Source organism: Pantherophis guttatus, chromosome 4 (genome assembly GCF_059756535.1).
Source record: "Pantherophis guttatus breed Tessera chromosome 4, ASM5975653v1, whole genome shotgun sequence".
Lineage (NCBI taxonomy): Eukaryota > Metazoa > Chordata > Lepidosauria > Squamata > Colubridae > Pantherophis > Pantherophis guttatus.
In genome coordinates, this window is record NC_142066.1 from 57576582 (window position 1) to 57600106 (window position 23525).

General features: G+C 38.5%; 1 protein-coding gene across 2 annotated transcripts in view; it reads left to right on the forward strand.

Moving 5' to 3' along the window:
* The first annotated feature begins 3071 nt into the window (after positions 1 to 3071).
* The window catches only part of LOC117665020 (uncharacterized), a 28682-nt gene continuing 8228 nt past the window's right edge, over positions 3072 to 23525 (forward strand). The window contains exons 1-10 of one of the 2 annotated variants that reach the window (XR_015733852.1): positions 3072 to 5710; positions 6356 to 6463; positions 6977 to 7029; positions 7708 to 7750; positions 11099 to 11879; positions 13335 to 13373; positions 14295 to 14465; positions 15240 to 15284; positions 15720 to 15764; positions 17755 to 17796. Coding sequence is in view for 1 of the 2 variants with exons in the window: in XM_087892222.1 (XP_087748348.1) it covers positions 3110 to 5710; positions 6356 to 6463; positions 6977 to 7029; positions 7708 to 7750; positions 11740 to 11879; positions 13335 to 13373; positions 14295 to 14465; positions 15240 to 15284; positions 15720 to 15764; positions 17755 to 17796 (3287 nt within the window). In the remaining variant the exon portion in view is untranslated. The remainder of the gene's footprint in view (positions 5711 to 6355; positions 6464 to 6976; positions 7030 to 7707; positions 7751 to 11098; positions 11880 to 13334; positions 13374 to 14294; positions 14466 to 15239; positions 15285 to 15719; positions 15765 to 17754; positions 17797 to 23525) is intronic. The other variant, XM_087892222.1, reaches the window with a different exon arrangement.

Below are 23525 nucleotides of genomic sequence, written 5' to 3' on the forward strand. Positions count from 1 at the left end.
GGATGAGGTAAAGAAGGAAGTTAAAAATGACATCCAAAAAATTGATGAAAAAATGGACTTGATCCAAGAAATTATCCAAAGAAATGATCAAAAAATAAAAGAAATAGAGCAAAAAACTGAATTGACAGAAGAAAAGTTGGAAGCGTTGGACATAAAAATGACGGGATTAAATAAAGAGCTTGAGAACACAGTAGCTCAGCTGGAGATGGAAAAGGCGGCATTTTTTCTGCGTTTTCAAAATGTAGCCGAAGAAAGAGAAGAAGATTTGACAATGATAATGGCGGAGATGATAGCTGAGGCTCTCCAAAGAGAAAGGGAAGAAATAATAAATGAATTAGATGAAGTGTACCGCGTACACACAAACTACGCCCGACAACACAAACTTCCACGGGAGGTACACATAAGATTTGTGAGAAGAAAGGTGAGAGATATTGTTTATAAAATAACAAAGGATGAACCTATGCTTTACAAGAATAAAGAAATAGTAACTCTGAAACAAATTCCTAAGAGAATAAGAGACTTGCGAAAAGACTACTGGTTCCTGGCCACGTTGCTAAACAGGAGATATATACCTTTTAAATGGACGATACCTGAGGGAATGTTGGTAACGTGGCAGGGAAGGAAAATAAAGGTGGATTCGCAGAGTAAGGCAAAAGAACTATACGATCAAATGATGGCCAGTGAGATAACAAATGGCAGCAGAGAGGAGAGAGGAAGAAGCATTAAAGGAAATCAGAGTCAGGAACGTGAAAGAACCTCACCACAGGGAGGGAAAGAGGAGGAAGGAGAGACTCAGGAGGAAGGAGGAGTACAAACAAGAGGCAAAAAAAAAGGAATTAGAAGAAGCAAAGAAGAAACAACAGGAAAGTCAGTAAGACATGGAAAGAACTTTAAAAATTCTATCAGTAAACATAAATGGCCTCAACTCACCATCTAAACGACACCAAATTTTCAAAAAGATTCTGAAACAAAAGTCCGATATAGTATGTCTCCAGGAGGTACATATAAGAAAACAAGATATAAATTACATACAATATAAGAAATTAGGAATAACATATGCATCACTGGCAGAAGAAAAAAAAGAGGAGTAGTGGTATACATTAAGGAAGGGATAGATAGTAATATAAGATATACAGACACTGAAGGTAGAATTGTGATGGTAGAGTTAAAACTTGACTTCAAAAATATATTACTGGTAGCGATATATGCACCAAATAGCAAACAATTAGAATTTTACAAAAAAGTACATGAGAAAATCATAGAGCAAAAAATGGAAAATGTATGTTTAATTGGAGATTTTAATGCCATTTCGGATGTTAAAAAAGATTATAAATCTGACCAGCAAAATAAAAGTAGGAAAAATATATTACCTAGAACTTTTACAGAAATGGTGGAAGAGTTAAACATGATAGATAGCTGGAGGTTTTATAACCCCGAAATCAAGAATTTCACATACTTCTCGAATCCACATAAGTCCTGGTCCAGGTTAGACATGGCATGGGTATCTGGTATGTTAATGAGAGAGATAGAAACTGTAGAAATCTTATCAAACGATTGGGCAGATCATAACCCATTAATGATGATTTGGAGGGGGCACCAAAGAAAGAAAAATAGATGGACAATGAATTTACAGGTAATGAAAGAGAAAGAATATAAGAAATATATGGAAAAGGAACTAGAATTGTTCTATAAGAAAAACACAAAACAACACACCTCCCTACAAAATTTATGGGACACCACTAAGGCGTATGTAAGGGGCCTTACAATAGCGTACAATGCAAAAAGGAGAAAGGAGAGAGAAAAAGAATATAATAAAATACGGGAGGAAATTCACACCGCACTTTCCAAAACTCCTTACAAATACGATCCACTCCCTCCGTTTTCTCGTCTGCTCTTCGGCTTATCAGATCGGATCGCCGGGAATACAGGCTGCTCTGTCCTCTCTGTCACTGCCTCTCGCCGCTCCGAGCGCTCCTCTCCCAGCTCCACCGACCTCCTCTTTACCGCACGATCTCAGGTATAGGGAAATAGGCTTAAATCCGTCACCGCACCTCCAATCTTCTTCTAAGCTTCCCGTCTTTGTTGGTTATTGCTGCTTCATGCCCGCCATGAATGGCCACTCACCGCGTTGGCTAGGCAGAGCCGCCTGGTCCAGCGAGAGGTGATCGCACCCACCTCCCGCTCGTCCAGCTTCCTCTTTTGCCCACAGGGCTCTCCGGGTCCCGCGTCCCCCAAGGGGATCCCCAAAACGCGATGCTAAAGGGTGTTGAGGAGCAGCAAGCACTCACTCACACCCTGTCACAGCAAATCGCCAACCGGAAGTCCTAGATTACGTACAATTTCATCATAAAGTTTTTGAATAAAAAAAATGTCCACTATTTTGTGAAAAAAAATAGTTTTTGTGAAAAAAAATAGTGAAAATAATGTGAAAAAAGCGGACTGTCCGCTCAAATAGTGGACACCTGGCAAGGTTATTTTTAATCTTGGGGCCAAAAATATATATATCTTTTTAAATTGTTTTAAATGTTTGTATCTATGTTTTTTACTTTGGCTGTACACCGCCCTGAGTCCTTCGGGAGAAGGGCGGTCTATAAATTTGATAATAAATAAATAAATAAATAAATAAATTACGTGCTCTATCACAGGCTAACTCTGCCCTCAGTTTGAATTTGATCATGAACGGCTCAAGGTTGCCTCAGTTTTCCATTTTTTTGAGGTTGGTAAAATGAGGACCCAGACTGTTAGGGGCAATATGCTGACATTGTAAACTGCCCAGAGAATGCTGTGAAGCACTACGTGGAGGTATATAAGTTAAAGTCCTACTACTTTCCTTCCTCAATTGCTTATCCCTCTTTTCTCTAGCTATAATAATGTGTAGTAATTTGTTTTAGTAGCTGGAGAATGATAGCCAGGCCACTATCCATATTGTTGCCATGGTTTTTGGCAATTGTATGATGTCACGAATCATGGTAAACTAAACAGCAGTAGCATTATTCTGCAACCTCCATATGGAATAACATGTGGTTGCTTGGTAACCACATAGAATCACCTCAATTGTTGGTTGCAATATTCCAAGGCATCCTTCATTTGGGTAAAAGGAGCAAGAAGGATGGGCATCATGAGATGTGTTGCCCCATTTGTGACCCAAATTTTCGTCATTGGAATTCTGGTATTTTTTGAAAGGTTGGATGGATTCACACTTCCATGCCCACCCTCAAACATTGATTCCAAAAGGAATACCAATTATCCTAGGTATGACAATGTTCATATTTGGGAGACACTTGGTCATTCCATTGAATTTCTTACATCATCAATTTTAAAATTATGGAGTAGATTAACTAAATCAAATCCTCATGAATATTTGGATGGAACAGGATTTCATGGAAATCTGCTGAAAAAACTTTACAAATCATCCAATGTCCTACAAGTGGCTCCCAAAGCAAAAATAACCAAAAAGGAACAGACTCAAGAGTTGAAACTCCAAAAGGATTTAACTACAAAAATTTCAGAAGCTATGAGGTTGAATATGGGACTGAAGGTGATTCTCAAAGGAAAAATAAGAGGTAACAAAGTGAAAGCTCATGAGTTGGAGATTCAAAAGGACGTTGCTACAGAAATTTCACAAGCTCTGAAGGTAAATATGGGGCCGAAGATAACTCTCAAAGAAAAAATAAGTGGAAACAAGGAAACCCCTCATGAGTTGAAGATGCAGAAGGAAGTGACTAGATATATTTCAGAAACTCTTACCCTTAAGAGGTGGCCAAAGGTGACTCTCAAGGAAAAAATAAGACGAAAGAAAGAGAAAACTCATGAGTTGGAGATGCAGAAGGAAGTGACTAGAGTTATTCCACAAGCTCTGAAGGTAAACACGGGGCCGAAGATGACTCTCAAAGAAAAAATAAGAGGAAACAAGGAGAAACCTCATGAGTTGGAGATGCAGAAGGAAGTGACTAGAGAAATTTCAAAAACTCTTAAGGTTAAGAGATGGCCGAAGGTGACTCTCAAGTATAAAATAAGAGAAAAGAAAGAGAAAACTCATGAGTTGGAGATGCAGAAGGAAGTGACTAGAGAAATTTCACAAGCTCTGAAGGTATATACGGGGCTGAAGATGACTCCCAAGGAAAAAATAAGAGGAAATAAAGAGAAAACTCATGAGTTGGAGATGCAGGAGGCAGCGACTAGAGAACTTTCAGAAGCTCTGAAGGGTAAGAGTTGGCCAAAGATGACTCCCAAAGAAAAAATAAGAGGAAACAAAGAGAAAATTCAAGACTTGGAGATGCAGAAGGAACTGACTAGAGAAATTTCAGGAGCTCTGAAGTTTAATACAAGGCAGAAAGGGATTCTCAAAGAAAAAATAAGAGGAAAAAAAGAGAAACCTCAAGACTTGGAAATGCAGAAGAAACTGACTAGAGAAATTTCAGAAGCTCTTAAGGTTAATAAAGGACCCAAGGTGACTCTCAAAGAAAAAATAAGAGGAAAAAAAGAGAAACCTCAAGACTTGGAAATGCAGAAGAAACTGACTAGAGAAATTTCAGGAGCTCTGAAGTTTAATATGAGGCAGAAAGTGACTCTTAAAGAAAAGATAAGAGGAAACAAAGACAAAACTCATGAGTTGGAGATGCAGAAGCAAGTGACTAGAGAAATTTCAGGAGTTCTGAAGGTTAATAAGGGGCCAAAGGTGACTTTCAATGAAATAATAAGAGGAAACAAAGAGGAAACTGATGAGTTAGAGATTCAAAAAGACTTGCCTACAGAAATTTCAGATGCTTCAGGTCACATCCTCCTGGGGATTCAAAGCCTTCTGGAATATTTAAGGATCTATGAAAAAATGATACACAATGTTCATCAGCTTGGAAGAAATCTAAAGGAAGATGATTTTTTTGTGGAGTTGCTAACAAAAAGTCGAAGATGTGCAAAAATCATTGGAAAACCTGTAGGCGAGCAAGGGAAAAGGCTTCCTCAAGCACCCACTCACTCCTTACAGAAACGCTCCATTTTACATCTTCCAACTCATCTGCCTCCTTTGACTTCTTTTGTAGTAGGTAGTGGTGGTGAGGAAAAACCTAATAAAGTGGTCATTATTCTGAAATCTGGCAACAGATCAGCAAGGCCCAGCCATGTAAAACACCTTGTAACCAGTGAGCAGGCGAAAGAGAAAAATACTCAGAACAAACAAATTGCAGAGAAACTTTTAGAGAAGGAACTTGAGTCTCAGGACTCAAGAAAGGCAAACCTCAGACACCTAATAATTGGAGGAAGGAACTCAAGAATTACTACTGAGGCACCTGAAACTTTGAACAAACTGTTGCCTGATAAAACATTGTCCAATGAAGCACATTGGGAGTATCAGGAACAAACCACCTCTGATCCCCTTTTATCTGACTTTTTGTCAAGCACGGATAACTTTTTTCTTCAGGGCAATGTCTTTGAAGCTGAGGTGCAAAAACAGTTGACACACCTCATCCTTAATGAGCCTAGGAAGAACCTAATTGCCCACTTGATCCGTATGATAAAAGTGAACTGCAAAGAACCAACTACCCAGACGTCTTGTGATTTTCTCATCTCTAGAATAGGGCTTGTAATGAAACTCCTCAATAAGAGAAAAACTAACCAGGAAGCATCTGCTCTGTTGAAATCTGACTTGTTGCTGACTAAAAATGAAACCAATATGACTATAGCAAGCTCCAGAAAAATGGAAAAACCTTCTGAGGTAAAAGCAATTTACATAAATAATCGTAACAGGTGCACTAATAGGAGCATTACAAGATTTGGTTACCTACCATGTTTCCCCAAAAATAAGACCCTGTCTTATATTTTTTTGAACTCTGATATAAGTGCTTGGCCTTATTGCCATGCGCTCAAAAGCCCAATTGGGCATATTATCAGGGGATGTCTTATTTTGGGGGGAAACAGGGTAGATGTGTCTTTTTTTTTCAGAAGGTCCTTTTGATGTAAATTGTGCATTCATTTCTGTAAAGATATTACTGTTTTTGAATAAAAGCCTTGTTAGATTATTTATAGTAATGTGCATGTGCCAAGACTATTTCTCTGCCAGATTCCGATCTCTCTATATAAGGATAAACAACATATAAGGTTCTTACAAATTGTGATTAGCACTTGGGCAGAGCGGTGTATAGCACAAAGCTAAAGTAACTGAAATATGAAAACAAAGGAAAACCAAATGAGGTTCATTAGAATTAAATCAGAAATTTCTGATATGACTATTTTAATAAAACTGAATTGGTAAAACTGTTATTGCCTTTAAAGGGTAGATGGGCCTGGATATACTTTTCTTCTGGGGGAAAAGAGCTTTTAAAACGCAAAGGCCCATCTTTCACTTTACTTCTCTTTGCAGATACCAAAGCAGGGAATTCGACAATATGGGAATGGCTTCAATTGGAGGTTGGCTGTTTCAGTGACAACGGCAATGGTGGTTATTATTCTAATAATTTGTTTGATTGAGGTAAGCTAAAATATTTTTCTAGAGATTCTTATATTAATTTATTTACCCCCTATATTTCAAAGCCCAACTTCTCCAAACTCTCAAAATGCTGCTTTAGTGAAGAGCCAACATTTCTTTGAACACCGTAACTCAGAGACCACATTACTGCAGCCAGGATTTAATATAATATATTCTCAAAAAAAGGGTGGGATTGATTTTTGTAAAATTATTGGTGAGGGGGACAAATCATGACTAAATGGGTGTATTAAGTTTGGATTCATTCCATCTTCAATTCTGATAAGGAAAGTCTGACTGGTTGGCTTGATTTGCTCCATAAGACCTTCTTGTGAGGTTTACCAAGGCCATGTTGGAGACCCCACACCTTTTTATAAGCAGAAGATGGAGAAAAATAAAAGTTTCTTATTGAGAAGCAGTAAATAACATCATTGTCTGTGTTATTGATTCTTTTTCCTCAGTGTGAAAAATCTTTACATTTATCCTTTACAATCACACCTCTTTTTTTGGATTTAACAGATCTGTTGTCATCAAACTACCAAAGGAACAGAAGGAACCCCTCCTGTAAAACGGTAATTCTTGCCTGGAGATACTTAGTTATTTGCAACTCTCTACTGTGAAAATCCTGTTTATGAGGAACAGTCTCAAGATTAGGTGGCAATGCACTTATAAGTTTCAGTCTTAAAAAGCAAATTTTAGTTCAAACGATACTGCATCTAAAAGTTGAAAACACTGAAATCTTCACCAAATAATCTGTTTTTTTGCTGGCTGAATTTGTATGTTTAGCATGGCTCCTTGCTACATTCCTCAATTGGTGTTTATTCCTTATTTTCTCTCTCCTCTTGGTAACTTTAACTTATTTTCAGTGCTGAACAAAGATGAAAATTCAGATTTCCAGGATGACATGCACACTAATGAAGCCAAAATTAAGTAAAACCCCAAACAGATACGTGGTTACCTGCAATGTGCACTCTTAAAACTTTGGAGACAATTGCAGGTGTGTGTTTCAGCATAAGAGGCAATTAAGGCTTCTGCTGCCTGGTTATAGTTTGTACATGCACAGAAGAGCCTTGCAACTGAAAAGCCTTTTAAGTCCATTTTGAGAAACAGAAATATATACATCTTTCATTAAATGATAAGAGTTTGTATAGTCCTCCAGTATAGAAAAGGTTGCCATATTTGGTTTGAACATTGTCAAAAGGACTGTATCCATTCCAAGATTTCACTATTTTTCTTTTTAATTATTTAAGGACATTTCTGGATAGACAGAAGGAAGATACACCTGAAAAACAGGTATGTAAATGCAGAAGCAACCACTGGTGATCTGGCTATATTCAATTTTTTTATTGGATCTGAAAATAAGGCTCCACATTCCCATAGGTATTAAAAATGTGGCTCAGGAAAGCCTGAAATCATCATCATCACCACCAATCATCATTATCATCTTACCTGTATCCAAAGAGTCATGGGAACCTAAATTGGAAAAAGTTATAGAGAATGAGAAAGTGAAGATCTTGTAGGACTTTCGAATACAGACAGATCGTCACTTGGAACAGAAAATGCCAGATATCACAGTTGACGAAAACCGAAACATACAATTTATTGACATCGCGGTACCAGGAGATGCCACAGTCGAAGAAAAAGAACTGGAAAAAATCATGAAATATTGCAACCTGGCCATTGAAACTACATGGCTATGGATGAAACATATAACAGTAATACCCATTGTCATCAGGGCACTTGGTACCATGTCCAAGAATTTTATAAGATACATCAACAAATTGAAGCTTCCTGCAATAAAACCAGTGGAACTGCAAAAAAATGTGCTACTTGGAACATCATACATCTTAAGAAGGTACTTGGTTGATACCTAGGACACTGGCAGCAACCTGTATCAACCATTAGTACCAGTCAATGATATTTGTGATGCATTTTTAAATGTTCAGTTGACTGAGTTTCATGTTTAATGAATAAAGTAAATAATAATAATAATAATAATAATAATAATAATAATAATAATAATAATAATAATACAAAGTACAAAAAATTGCTGCAGGCTGTGAAAACAGAGAACATTATAAAAACAGCAGAAACAAAGGCAAAATATAAGGAAAAACAGCTGGATGACAGATTAAATAGATGGGAAACCAAAGCTTTGCATGGACAACACTTGAAAAACATTGAAGGAACATGTGATGACAACCTCACATGGGCATGGCTTAAGATGGGAACCATCAAGAAAGAAACAGAAGGTTTAATACACGCTGCTCAAGAACAAGCACTACCAACTAATGCCATGAAAGCAAAGATACAAAAATCCACTGACAATCCAAACTGCCAACTATGCAACAAGAAAGTCGAAACTGTTTCACATTTAATATGTGAATGCAGCAAAATTGCACAAACTGATTACAAACCTAGACACAACCAAGTTGCTAAATTAATCCACTGGTCATTATGTAAAAAATATGATTTACCTGTATCCAAAAAGTAATGGGAACATAAACTGGAAAAAGTTAAAGAAAATGAGAAGGTGAAGATCTTGTGGGACTTTTGAATACAGATGGATCGTCATCTGGAACACAACATGCCAGACATCGTGGTTGTCAAGGGCCGAAGCAGTTTATTGATATCGCTGTACCAGGAGATGCCAGAGTTGAAAAAAAACAACTGGAACAAAATCATGAAATATTGTGACCTGGCCATCGAAACTACAAGCCTATGGAGGAAACATGTATCAGTGATACCCATTGTCATCAGGGCACTTGGTACCATATCCAAGAATTTTATAAGATACATCAACAAATTGTAGCTTCTTGCAATAACACCAGTGGAACTGCAAAAAACTGCTAGTCAGAACATTATATATTTTAAGAAGATACTTGGTTAATACCTAGGATGCTGGCAGCAATCTGCATCAACCATTAGCACCAGTCAATGGTATTTATGACACATCTTTAAATGTTCAGTTGACTGAGTTTCATATTTATCAAATAGAAGAAATTATTATTATTATTATTATTATTATTATTATTATTATTATTATTATAATTATTATATAAAAATACATTTTAAGGTGTCACAATGGTGGATTTTTTAAAATTTTGCAAGCTGCGTGGAATCACTTATGTGTGAATTGGATGTTACTTAAGTTTGTTTAATTCCTTTTGGGAGTATATTAATTAGGTTTTCTTCTGATTAAGTAAGCTTGAGGATTGGATTGCAGTGTTTAATATAGATTGGCTTTTACTTGGTAACTGAAGTCTCCAGCCATCTCTCTAACTGTACCATACTTTTCGGAGTATAAGACAAAACTCCCCCCCCTCCAAAAATGGGTGGAAATATCTCTGCATCTTATACACTGAATGTTGCCAAAGCCCCGCCCTCCAACCTTTGGCCATTTTCGGCCTCCATGCATCACATTTTCAGCTTCCACACACTCCATTTTAGACCAGGCTACGGAGATTGCCACAGCACATTGCCACCAATTGCCACCTCCACGTGTCACGTTTTCAGCCTTTGCACATCACATTTTTGGCCTCCATATGCCCTGTTTTTGGCCTACAACAAAAACCAGCCAAAAATGCGATGCATGGAGGCCAAAAATGGGGTATGCGGAGGCCGAAAACGTGACACACAGAGGCCAAAAACATGTGTGGAGGCTGAAAATGTGATGCGCGGAAGCAGCGATCAGCGGTGATGGGCTGTGGTGATCCCCGCAGCCAGGAACGGGTCTAAAATGGAGCGTGCGGAGGCTGAAAACATGACACACAGAGGCCAAAAACACAACACATGTAAGCGGCAATGGGCTGTGGCGATCCCTGCAGCTTGGAACAAGTAATTGGCGGTATTCTGGGAGGCCGATCCAACCACCAATCAGCTGCTCATACTGAATCAGGCTGCCATAATGTGCTGAAGCTGATCAGGCTGTTTGCTCTTTGCTGCAAGGACACTAGCCAGATGAATACCAATGGATGCTGGGAAGCAGAGGCAGAATTACTTTTTTCTTGTTTTCCTCCCCAAAAACTAATGTGTGTTTTATACTCCATAAAATACCATAGCTTTCCTGTTTAAAGTCATTCATTGAGTTTTAAAGTGATTTAAGCCAGGCAGGATAATTGCTCCATATTGACAGTAATATGGACAAAGATGGCAGTTTCCAAACTATTCCTCCTGAAGTTGCCAGTTTCCCTGGCTTCTCACCATTTCTTCTGGATCCTGTAAGCCAATCAGTTGCTTTCAGGAACAGGAGGCATCCTTATTTTCTGCTCAAGTAGAAGTAATTCAGAACCACTCTAGCTTCTCTCTGTAGAATGAGAAGAAGGCTGTTGTATCAGCCAATGGTCTGCAGCCCAGCCTATCCTACACCTGTAATTTCTAGATAACTCACAATTTGAAATGTCCAAATATATGCTATAGTATTTAGGAAAAAAACAATATTTTGAACTATTTTGATAGGCATTTTTATGACATAATTCCTACATTGTGCCAAACTTAGATGATCAGAAAATTATTTATGGAATAAATCACAATGGCTGTATTGTGTATTATAGTGAAGTGTATTGAGTCAGATGTGGAAACCATATCTTATAGTTTTATGTATTTTGTGTATTTATCAATATTCCTAATGTATCTTTTCAGGAGAAAAGTTTTGCTACAACCATTTGTGACTTATTAAATATACCAAGATGAACAAACTTGGCTTTGGAAGATTTTGCAACTACTGTATCTTTTCCAGTTCTGTCAAACCCATTAATGTGGGAGATAGCATGCATGAAGCAAGATAGGTCTTTTGAAAAGATCCTATAAGAATAATAGTAACAATCCACTAAAACCAGAGTTGTAATGACCAGATGAATTGATAAAAGTCTTATTTCCATACAACATTAAGACATATATTTATTTCATACATCATAATTAAACCCAAATTAAATAACATATATTAAGCAAACAACACTTGCAAAGTTTAGGGATGCTAATATTTTTTAAACTGCAGCTAACTACTAATATTACTGGCTACTAACACTAATTAGCAGAAGTACAAAATACATTCCAGAATTCTCTATCATAGAAAAAGAGAGAGCTAAAACTCGTAACCTAATTAGGAGTTCACAGTTAAGTTTGCTTTAATTTGCTAGCCACATATTCCTTCAGGAACAACCTCCATTCCAGGATCTGGAATTTGAATCTGAGATATAAATAAAATGAAAATGCAACACGAACATTAAAATCTCAGACTGAAGTTTTATTATCATTTTTTCACATCCTTTCCTCATGCTTAGACTTCAGCATCTTCTTTTGACAAGCCTCCTTGGCTTAAGGATATGTATCTTGATAAAGTATGGAAAAAATACAGCAGTGATAAATCTCATAATGAAGAATCCTCCGAAGACGAAGTGATATTCAGTCGTGAAAGTGCAAGGTATTTTTCTTTTCTTTTTTCCCCTTTGGCACAAATTACAAGAAAGAAATTCACAAAGCATCATGAGGAGAAGGGGGGGGAAGGAGGAAGAGGACAAGGAGGATGAAGACGACGAAGAGGAGGAGGAGGAGGAGGAGGAGGAGGAGGAGGAGGAGGAGGAGGAGGAGGAGGAGGCATTTAATCATGTCCAACTCTTGGCAATTCTATGGACCAGGTCTCGCCACATCTTCCTATCTTGCACTACTTCCTTGAGTTTTTGTCTGCTCTGGTTGATGTCAGGCTTTGATAGTGTCCAGCCACCATGTTCTTTGACAGCCTGGCTTCCTTTAATCACTGACTCTTCCAAATGTAATTGCATTCTCCAGTGAACTCCCCTGCATGACATGACCAAAATAAAGCTAGAGGGGGAATCATCCCATTCTGCAATTTAGAGAACATCTTTATACTTTTTTATTACAAAATTCTTGGAACAAATTTGGATTTGTCCAAAATGAGATCACTGCAATGCATTTTACATGGGGCTGCCCTTGAAGATAACTTCAACTGCCCTTAAAGGCAACTCAGAAGCTACAACTGGCCTCAAAAGCAGTGGCACATGCAGCCCTAGGTTTGCCAATCTTACACCTCTGTTGTACGAGCTGTGTTGGCTCCCAGTTTTCTTCTGAGGGTAATTTAAGCTCTTGGTTATCACCTTTAAATCCCTACATGGCAGGGATCAGGATATTTGCAGGATTTTCTCTTCTCCCTGACAGTATCTGCTCTTCCTATTAGATCAGATATGGTAGGAATGCTCCAGGTCCTTTCCTGAAATCTTCCCATCTAGTGGGAGGTCGGAGGTCTTTTTCAGCCTTTTTCTGTGGCTGTCGCTACCTTATGGAACACTCCCCCCCCCAAAAAAAACATTTAGCAAAACCAAGTGCAGGGATGAAAAGAATATCTGAAGCTGGTGGTGAAACATCCCAAAGGAATGACTGTGGAGCCTAGTTTTTGTTTTCATTTTATGGTTTAATAGTTTTATTTTCTGGTTTATTAATTTTATTGTTATTACTACCCAAAATTTTGTTTAAGATGGGCAGCCATACAAATATTTCTTATAGAGGTAAAAAGTCTGGCATTCCATAGAAATGCCACAACATATCTGCAAGAATGAAAAATGTACACAATTGCAGATGTTGCCCTTGTTGACTGCAAAATTTGGATGTTCTCTTCATATACTGCTTCTGTAGTTTGCTGGGTTAGGGTTAGGTTTTCTGGCAATGGCTATTTTCTCTAAACATGGGCATACACCACTACAGAACTCATGTGTGTAATATTGTTATGAAAATAGGTTTCTTTACAACCATCATGTACAAAAGCTGTACATGAAGAACAAACCATACAAGTTGCAAAAAAAAATAAAAAAAACATAGATCTTATTGTTGAACAACAAAGTCTGTAATTTCTGCTCTTTATCAGATCTCCAGAAATACCTGAGCCTTTTCCTGTGGAAATAACGTGAGTTACTACACATAGTACAAAACTATTACTAATGTTGTTTTCCTGTTTAAAATTTAGAGCACCACAGCAATTCTTCTGCATTTTTGTTGAAATCAAATTATTAGAGTGCTTAGAGTGCTGTTTACAACACAATTGAGTAACTGAGCAGACTTTTTTTTAAAAGTGTTTTTTCTATCGAGACACCTGGTCTACCCCAGCACGTGGGAGGGAGCGTACTACATCCCTTTTGCCTTTCAACTCCAATCCAGGAGCCCTCAAGCAGTCACATTCACAACAAACCATTTTATACCAAATTTATATTTCGCTGATAAAGAAATAAAGGGAGACTAGTATAGATCTATTTCAAGCTATTTAGCTCTCATTAGCTAGCCATACCCTTACTTGAATTCAAACTAGCTGGCGAGTGGGAAAATGAGTGGGAACAGGGGAGTTCCCACTCATTTTATTCCAACAGCAACAAACCTGTGAGGTAGATTTATCTCAGGAAGTGACTGGCTCCAAATTACTGGGAGGGCTCCATGACATTTGTGGAGATTTGAATTTGGGTCTCCCCACACCTGGTCCAACAGTTTAACCCAGTTATCCTTTAAGTCACACTCTGAACTATGAATCAACAAGCTGAAGCAGAATCAGAATACATAAAATAAATAAATGTATATCAGAATCAAAGGCTTGAAAAAAGCTAGAAGAGTCTGCTTAGACGTTTTGGAAAAGCTAGACTTCAAATTCAACAATAGTGAGGCCCTGGGTTTTGCAGTAAAACCATCTTAGAATTCTTATGCGCAAATACACAATTGTTGCTACCTTTAGAGAAATTGTGAAATACTGGGTTCACATAAGGAAATAAAAGATCACAATTTTGTTCTTTATTAACCAGTTAAATTTGGATTAATCTCTGTTTCTGCTTTATCTTCCTAGTGAGATAATGCCACCACCCCCACCAGCAGCAGCTGAACCTCCAGCTCCGGCTCCGGCTCCGGCTCCGGCTCCGACTCCGGCTCCAGCTCCTGCTCCCACTCCCACTCCCGCTCCCGCTCCCGCTCCAGCTCCAGCTCCAGAGCCTGTTAAAAAGGCCAGTTCAAAGAAACTGTGAGTATCTGTAGACTTATATGTGTGGGATAGTATTCCTTTACTTGAAGGTAGAGCCACCCATAGATTCTAATTCATTCAGTTTATGAAAGAGCCATGATGGCACAGTGGTTAGAATGCGGTATTTCAGGCTAACTCAACTGCTCACTGCCAGGAGTTCAATCCTGACTGACTCAAGATTGACTCAGCCTTCCATCCTTCCAGTGTCATTAAAATGAGGACTCAGATTGTTGGGTGCAATATGCTGACTCTGTAAACCTGACTCTGTAAAGCACTTTGAAGCAGTATATAAGTCTTAGTGCTATTGCTATTGAATTTCTTAATCATATTTATAGAAACTGATTGTGTTTCATAGTTGCTATACTAAGAGGAGAGGCTGCTCAAAATTCCAGCCCTATCTATAGGCAAGCAAATTGGGATGGAGCAATATTTGGCTTAATTTGCTCAGGAGAACAAAATTTTCCAATAGATTGGAGCTCATGGTAGCCACGTTCCAGAGAACAATTTATCTACAGCATGTTTCTCAATAATAGAACCTTTAAGATGAGTGGATGTCAACTCCCAAAATTCCCTAGCCAGCCAGCCATTAACATCTTAAAGTTCCTGAGGTTGAGAAAATCCAGTCTAAAACTTCCTTGCATTTTAAGAAGTTTGAAAAGAAATGAGCCATTATCCTTCCCAGGATAATGTGTCCGTAGGAAGACCGCAATCTCAGTTGTAGCAGAGTTCTTTTTAACTTCTGTTTTGTTAAAACACCTTTCTCTTCTTTGTTAGGTCTGAAAAAGAGACAGCAACTAGTGAAACCTCACCAACGACTGAGTGAGTAGTAGAGTCTATCAAGGATTGTTATTTAACTTATAACCTTTTTCCTCCAAGATATTTCCTGGGAAGAGAAGAGAAGAGAAGAGAAGAGAAGAGAAGAGAAGAGAAGAGAAGAGAAGAGAAGAGAAGAGAAGAGAAGAGAAGAGAAGAGAAGAGGAGAATTCTTTATTGGCCAAGTGTGATTGGACACACAAGGAATTTGTCTTGGGTGTATATGCTCTCAGTGTACATAAAGAAAAGTGAAATAGAATACATTCATCAAGAATCATAAGATACAACACTGATAGTCATAGGTTACTAATAAGCAATCAAATCATACCAGGAAACGAATAAAATAATACAAATTGTTTTATTGGGAAGGAGACAATCTTAGCTGCAGCAGAATTCTTTTTAAGTTCTGTTCTGTTAAAATGTTTGTCTGTTCTTTGTCAGGTCTGAAAAAGAGACACCCACTACTGAAACCACTACAAAGACTGAGTGAGTAGTATAGTCTGTCAAGGGCTGTTCTTTAACTTAGAACTTTTCCCCAATTTATTTCTAAGTAATGCGTTTGTTTAAAACAACATCTAATTTGTACTGTTACTATTGCAATTTCATCAGAATTAAAATCAACAATTTTACAAACCTAAAAACCTTTGCATATATAAACTAAATATAAAATACACTGCATGCATAATTGTAACACCCTAATTCCTCCTGTATTGTAATAGTACGAAATAATCTGGAAAAATAAAGGGTCCATTTTTAGTAGCTAAACTCATTTCAGATTCTAAGAGCATTCTGAATTAAAAATTTAAATTGGGGAGAACTGAATTGGGAAGCAAAGGATGTCTCCTAGTTCTATCACCCAGTAACCTGGTTGAAACTATAAGGCAAAAAGCAGCATTCTTTCCAGACTGCCCCACTCCCAAAACCCAAATGAGAGTTTCTAGCTGAGTGCGGGAAACTGGGCAAAATAATTTGTTGCCCAAATTTGAGCAGCAGAGAGTGCCTCCCTCCCAGGGAGGCTTAATTTATTTTGGTGCACATTAAGAAAGGTTTTATGAAATCTTCTCACTCTCTTTAGTGTAAGTAAATGGAGTTAATGATGCTACAAAACTGATGTGTTTGCTGGGACAATAGGGATGGAGAAAGGTCTTGCACAATGCTTTTGTGTATTGACCGGTAAAATTCATTTACCGGAAAACTCTGTTCCAACCTGACTGGAAGTTAGATAAAAGAAGACTTAAATATGGGGTTGACTGTCCTCTAGGCCCAACAGAAGAGACCACAATGTGAGATGAAAGAGAACCTTCTTATGAATAAAAGATACGCACGATATCAGACCTCCGGACTTTTCGTCGGGCCCTAAAAACACACTTATTCCATCTAGCTGGGCTGGCTTGATCCCGTCCTCTCAGTTTTAATTGATTCGGTTTTAATTTGGGTTGTTTTAAATTATTTGGGCCAAAATTATTTAATTGTTTTTAAATTGTTTTTTAAATTTTGTATACGATGTTTTATTTTGGCTGTGCACTGCCCTGACTCCTGCGGGAGAAGGGCGGTATAGAAATAAAAATAAATAAATAAATAAATAAATAAATAAATAAATAAATAAATAAATAAATAAACAAAATAAAATTTGGAGAGGCAAAGAAAAGCAAGTCATAAGCAGTAGTATTTGGAAGGAATAGGCTCAAATGGTAGCTCTAGTGCATGAGGAACCCATACAGAAAGCAAGTTTACATACAAGCAATAACTGATGCAGAGAACTGCTGCAACACAGGCAGTTCTTGAGGCTCCTAGAATGGCCATGATTACATCACTGCTCTAAGAGCTGCCCTGGTTGCTGGTTTGCTTCTGGGTGCAATTCAAAGAGTTGGTTAAAGTTCTGCATGGTATAGGTCCAGGCTATTTGAGGAACAGTCTTGCCCCATTGAAGCTGGCCCACCCCACTCAAATCAGCAGAGGAGGCAAGCTTCAGGCCCCATCAGTCAAGGAATTGTGGCTGCTAGGGTCCAGGAGAAGGACCTTCTCTGCTGTGGCTCTTGCCCTTTGGGGCAACTTATCCTTGAGGTGAGATCGTCTCCCACCCTTCAGACCTTCCATAAGGTTAGACCTGAAGACCTGACTCTGCCAGATGGCTTGGGGCCCCAACAAGAGACACTGGAGGTGGCTGGTGAATTAAGAGGCAATCCCACCTCCTCCACCCCACTGAGCATCCCCCTTCCTCCTTCTCCATCTTTTATCTTTTAGTTATCTTTTATTTATTAACTTTGTCTTTGATTATAACTGTTTCTATAATCTTAGAAATGTTTATCTTTTATGGTGTAAGCCTCCCAGGCTTGCTTAGGAAGAAGATGAGTGGCAATTAAATTGAATGAATAAACAGATAAATGACTAGGGCAAGCTGACCAGGTGAAGATAAAATATTCAACTGCTGCCAGAACAATACTTAAATTCTGCTTTTAATTTTTCTTTTAACCAGGGCTTCAGAAGAAGAAGGAACTGAAGCTACGTCAAAGAAAACGTAAGTAGCTTCAGTGTGCAAGTCAGGAGTATTTCGCTTTAAGAATTTTTGAAGTTCAGAATGCATTAGAAGATACTTAATGTCTCAAACATCTCATCATCTCATCATCTTATTTTATTCTTCAACAATAGAAACAAATATTTCTAGTAGCAAATAGGAAAAGGAAGCAGAAAAACTACAAAAGAGCAACAACTTTTTACCTTTTCCTGTTCTGGAGTACCAAACCCCTATTACAAAAGGGAGCAGACTCGCCTTTCAGTGTAGTAGTTGGATCTGACCGAACACTGGTAAGGTCGCATATTAAGACCTACTTAGTGGCGATAAAAGTGGCAAAGTTTAATTATTTTTCCGCTCTTATTGCGTCATCAAAGAATCGTCCGGCCTCCCTGTTCAGGGTGACCCGCTCCCTGCTCCACCCGGGAGCGCGGGAGGACCCCTTGGAAGGCAGGGCCGAGGATTTTGGACAATATCTGTATGACAAAATCACTCAGATCCGGGGGGATTTGGACTCTGACTGGGTAGATTCAGGCAGGGTGGTGAGGAATAGTCTTGAGAACATTATCTGGGAAGAGTTTGACTCTGTGACCCCTGATGACGTGGACAGGATTCTGGGGAGACTTAGTGCAGCCACATGTTTACTGGATCCGTGTTCCTCCTGGTTAGTACTGGCTTCCTAGGAGGTTACATGAGGCTGGCTCCAGGGAATTATTAACGCTTCGTTGAGTGAGGGTTACTTCCCCATGGCCTTGAAAGAGACGGTGGTGAGGCCTCTCCTCAAGAAGCCTTCCCTGGACCCAGCAGTATTAGCCAACTATCGTCCTGTCTCCAACCTTCGCTTTGTGGCGAAGGTTGTCGAGAGTGTAGTCGCACGACAGTTTCCACAGTACCTGGAGGAAACGTCTTATCTAGATCCATTCCAGTCGGGTTTCAGGCCTGGGCACAGCACGGAAACGGCATTGGTTGCGTTGGTAGATGATCTCTGGAGGGCTTGGGACAGGGGTTGCTCCTCTGTTCTGGCCCTGTTAGACCTCTCAGCGGCTTTTGATACCATCGACCATGGTATCATGCTGCACCGATTGGAAGAGTTGGGGATGGGGGGCACCATGTTTTGGTGGTTCTCCTCCTTTCTCTCAGACCTGTCGCAGTTCGTGTTGGCAGGGAGGCAGAGGTCAACCTCGAGGCCTCTTATATGTGGAGTGCCTCAGGGGTCAATCCTCTCACCCCTTCTGTTCAACATTTATGTGAAGCCACTAGGCGAGATCATCCGTGGCTTTGGGGTGAAGTACCATCAGTAGCTGCAGAAACACGCCAGGAGGGACAAGGGTCCAATAAACATGTGGAGGCACCCAGTCGACCCATGATCCTGTCCACTTCATCCATCGAAACAGGCCCCATATTCATTATATGTTTCTGTTTCATACATGTGGGTGTAATTTCCTATCATTTTTCCATCTATCTGATTCTAACAGATTTTTCAGTTTTGCTTTTGCATTTGTATTTACATTGGATCCTATATTTACTCTTTGAAGAATAATCAGAAAACCTGCAGTAACTTTTGGACAAATGGCTCTTTTTAGTAATGGAAATGCTTGGTAAATTAGTAAGTCCACTGCTAGAGCACTATATAATTAAAATAGCATGAAATCTAAAATAAAACATTAAACAATAAAACTATTATTCCTCTCTAACAATATAAAGAAGGAATGGATATTTCCCCCCCCCCCCCCCGTAGATTTGTATGTGTATGTATGTGACTTTGCTAGAATACAGGATATGTATTCTGTAGTGGATATGAAAAATTAGGTTCACGCTTCAATTATTTTTAGGTGATTTTCCTATGTTTGTCTAGATTTCCTCAGAAAATGTATGTCCTTTCTGAAAAATCTAGCCTAGCAATATTGCAATTCATGGAGAGAATATAAGAATTTGCACATGAATACCTGACATTCCAGATTGTCTTAATATATTTAGTTTGGGGGATCATATTTTCCAATGTATGTTAACATATATAATGACATTTTCATATTAGCTCAGTTTAATAGAAACTGGAAATGCAGATTTAGAAGTCAATCATTGCTTTCTGTCAAAGAAGCTAGTATCTTACAACAGAATTAGCAAAAGTAATAGCACTTAGACTTGTATATAACCCCACAGTGGTTTACAGCACTCTCTGAGCTGTTTATAGTGTCAGAATAATGCCCTCAACAATATTGCGGCAATACCAACCTTGGAAGGGCAGGGTATACCAACCTTGTGCCAGTCAGGGTATAACTTTTGACCATGGGAAGAGTTAGCCTGCAATACTGCATACTAGTACAGTAATTAGCTATACTACTCAGGACAGAAAGTACTGTGATGTGCAGGATGAGGCTGAGTTGGCAAACTAGAGGAAAAGATTGCAGGATTGTTGAGAAGTGAAAAACAAACAGAAACTCAAAAGACTTGTTAAAATATCTCAATAGGCAAGATAATATTGTGTTCTGCCTGTTACAATTCTCATTTTGATACAAGAATATGCATCCTGATATGTATAACCAATTCACAGATGAACCCCAGAGGATATAGTGTGTTTTATTCCTAAGTACATTTACATTTGGATGCCACAATAAGAAACCTCCCAAATACTAGGAATAAGCAGTACCCTGTTTTTTTTAGTTGCACCCATTGTATTCCTCCTATTGAAATATTTTATTTAGCACCGATGTTTGTTTATAGGGAGATAGAAATAGTCATGCATTTCATTTATTTATTAAACAAGTGTATATAATTGCCAAACTCACATATACGTAATTCCAGGTGTCTTATAACATTTATTTAACATTTATTGATTAATTTCATTCAAACATGTCAAAAAAGAGAAGCCGGAACCTAATATTTCTTTCCTCAGTCTTGCTGGAAGGCCAATACGAGGCCTCTGGAAACTTACTGCTCACCTTATGGCTTCACTTCTCCCTTAACGTAGATAGAAAGTGATGCGACCCAAAGTAGCTATTGTGAGAAGATTCTATGGGTGGTTACCAGGGCCTTTTCTCTTAAAGCAACTGGCTGTGATAGTGTTGTTGAAATGCAGCTCAGAAATACTGAAATTCTTGCTCTTCTCAAAAAAATAATGTCACCTCAGTATATGGCAGTGATGGGTTGCCCCCAGTTCGCACCGGTTCTATAGAACCGGTAGTAAAACCGGCAGAAGGCTCCACCCACCAACCCTGATGTCATCAAAATGCTTCTGCACATGCGCAGACAAGCGTGCGCATATGCGAGCAAAGTTAGCAGACGCGCATGGCCCCGCTGTGAACCAGTAGTAAAGGTAAGTAGAACCCACCCCTGCTATATAGATATTACTTTAGAAGCACCTGAGATTTAGGGTACTGGATCTATTATGAGAATAATAGTTTAGGAGGAGGGGTGTGGCCAGTGCCAATGGTGGTACAGCAAATTCCGGGGCTCCTGGAAAATGCTGATATCTCAGCTGCTTTAGTGGATCCCCAGGGATCACAACTGTCCTGTAGAGACAGTGAAGAATGGACAGGCAGGCATGAACAGGGAGGTTGCAATCTCCCTGAAGTGTCTGTATCAGCCTCCGACCCAGCAGCAAGGGAAGACAGTCTTTAGGAGCTATCAAAAGCCAGGTTTGCTACACAGAAGATAAGGTAGAAAAGAACAAGGAGTGATAATGAAACGGAGTATTGTTACCGAATGAGTGATTGACCAACTCATAGGTAAGAAGAAAAAACTTTTTTAAATTTTGAAAGAGATCCCAACCTGAAATAAGTGGCTAATTGGCATCTGGGAATTTAAAGCAAAGGGGGGGAAAAAGAGGACTTTAAAAACAAAAGCCCTAAAAGGAGAACTAACCACCTGGACTTAAATTGGACTTGGAAGAAATTAAGAATAAATATAAAGAAAAGCAAATTGAGTAAAAGCATTTATTTAACAACAAAAGGAACTAATTGAAGAATAGAAAGTACTACTTTTGTGGATTTGATACTTTTGACTGGGGATTTGTGGATTGGAGAGAGTCATTTGCTGATAGAAAAGAAATATTGCACTTAAATCAACATGAGAAGCTGTATGGGAAGTATTTGTTTAAACAGCTGCAGTAAGATTACAAAAAGAACTTGAAATAACCTTGAACTGGGGAGGCTTTAAAGGAATTGAATTGGATACTATTTGGAAAGAAGAAAGAAAACAAAAAAGACATTAAATGGACTTGAATTTGAACTATATATAGGTGAAAATAAAAATAAATTTAAAAGTTATTTCTTTTTAAACTGAAAATATGGACAATTGGGAACATGAGTATGAGGAATTGAGGGAGATGTTGCAAAAGGTGCGAGATGTGTTTAAGGGAAACAAAGAAGTGGAGGATTGGATAGAATACAAAAAAAAGAGAAAAGATAAATGAGAAGCAAGAATATAATGTGGGAAAGAAAGTAATTGAAGGAAAAATATAGATGAACACACTGAGATTAACAGTGATAAAATAAAAATAGAAATATCTCTCAAAAAAGAAGAAAAGAGAAGGAAATGGGAAAAGAGAAAGGGGGAGAACTAAAAGGGTAATAAAGTTAAAAATCAGAGAAAAGATGCAGGAAGAAAGATGCAGATATAATAAACACAAAAAGAAGAAGAGGAAGAAAGAAATAAGTGAAGGGGAAAAGGGGGAGAAAATATCAAGAAGTGGAATTCAGGAGAGTGTAAAGGAAAATGGTTAAAACGGGGAAGAAAAAAATGTAGTAGAAAGGAATTAAAGCAATGAGATGTTGATTTAAGAGAATGGCATTAGTAGTAGAAGTGGTATGTAAGAAACAAACTGGAATAAATATATAGATTACTGTAAAAGGGAATACTTAATTGAAATTAAGACATCAAATTGAAATGAAAGTAAAGAAATGTGTGCTAAAGATTGAAAAAACAAAGGAAATTGAAGCAAGAAAGGAAATTGAAATGTTAAATAAATGATGTAAGAAATTGCTATAAGTAGACCAGCACATATAGAAATGGTCTATATGTTAAAATATTAGGAACTAATTGAAATATTAGGAAAAGAGAAGAATAACTATTGAATGGAAATAAGAGGTGGAAAGTTAATTAAGTTGAAAGATTTTAAGGTAAAAATGAAACAAGTTGAAACATAATGTAAGAATTTTAAAATATTTTGAGGAATATATGCAATAAAGGGAGAGAAAAACGGGGATGCCTGGACACCATAGGAAAAAAACACTGAGTTGAAAATGAATACAGCAATAGAGAGAGATAGAAGAAGGAGTAGGGAGATTGAAGGAAGGGAGAAGAAGAGAGAGGAACAGAAGAAAGGGAAGAAGAGAGGAAGACAGGAAAGGGGAATAAGAGTAGGAGGGAAGGTTAGGGGGGAGGAAAGGAGAAAGGGGAGAAAGGAAGGGGAAGTAGAGAAGGAATAGGAGAGGAGGGAAGAAGGAGGTAGGAAGGACCAAAGAAGGGAGGGAGAGGAAGAGAAAGGGTGTTGACCTACCTGAACGCCTGTTCTGTGGGTCCAGGGGCCAGTGGACAGGAAAGGGTTAACAGCCAGATCCTGTTAGATCGAGTCAGACAGTTGACAGCTCCTCCTCCTGTTGCTGCTTCCCAGCTTTTGGACGAAGGATGAGATGTCTGACGACGCACCCACTGACCTGAAACCAAAGAAGAGAAAGGAGTGCCACGGATGACACAGACCAGCAGAAACAAAGGGTGGGGCTGACCACTGATCCCTC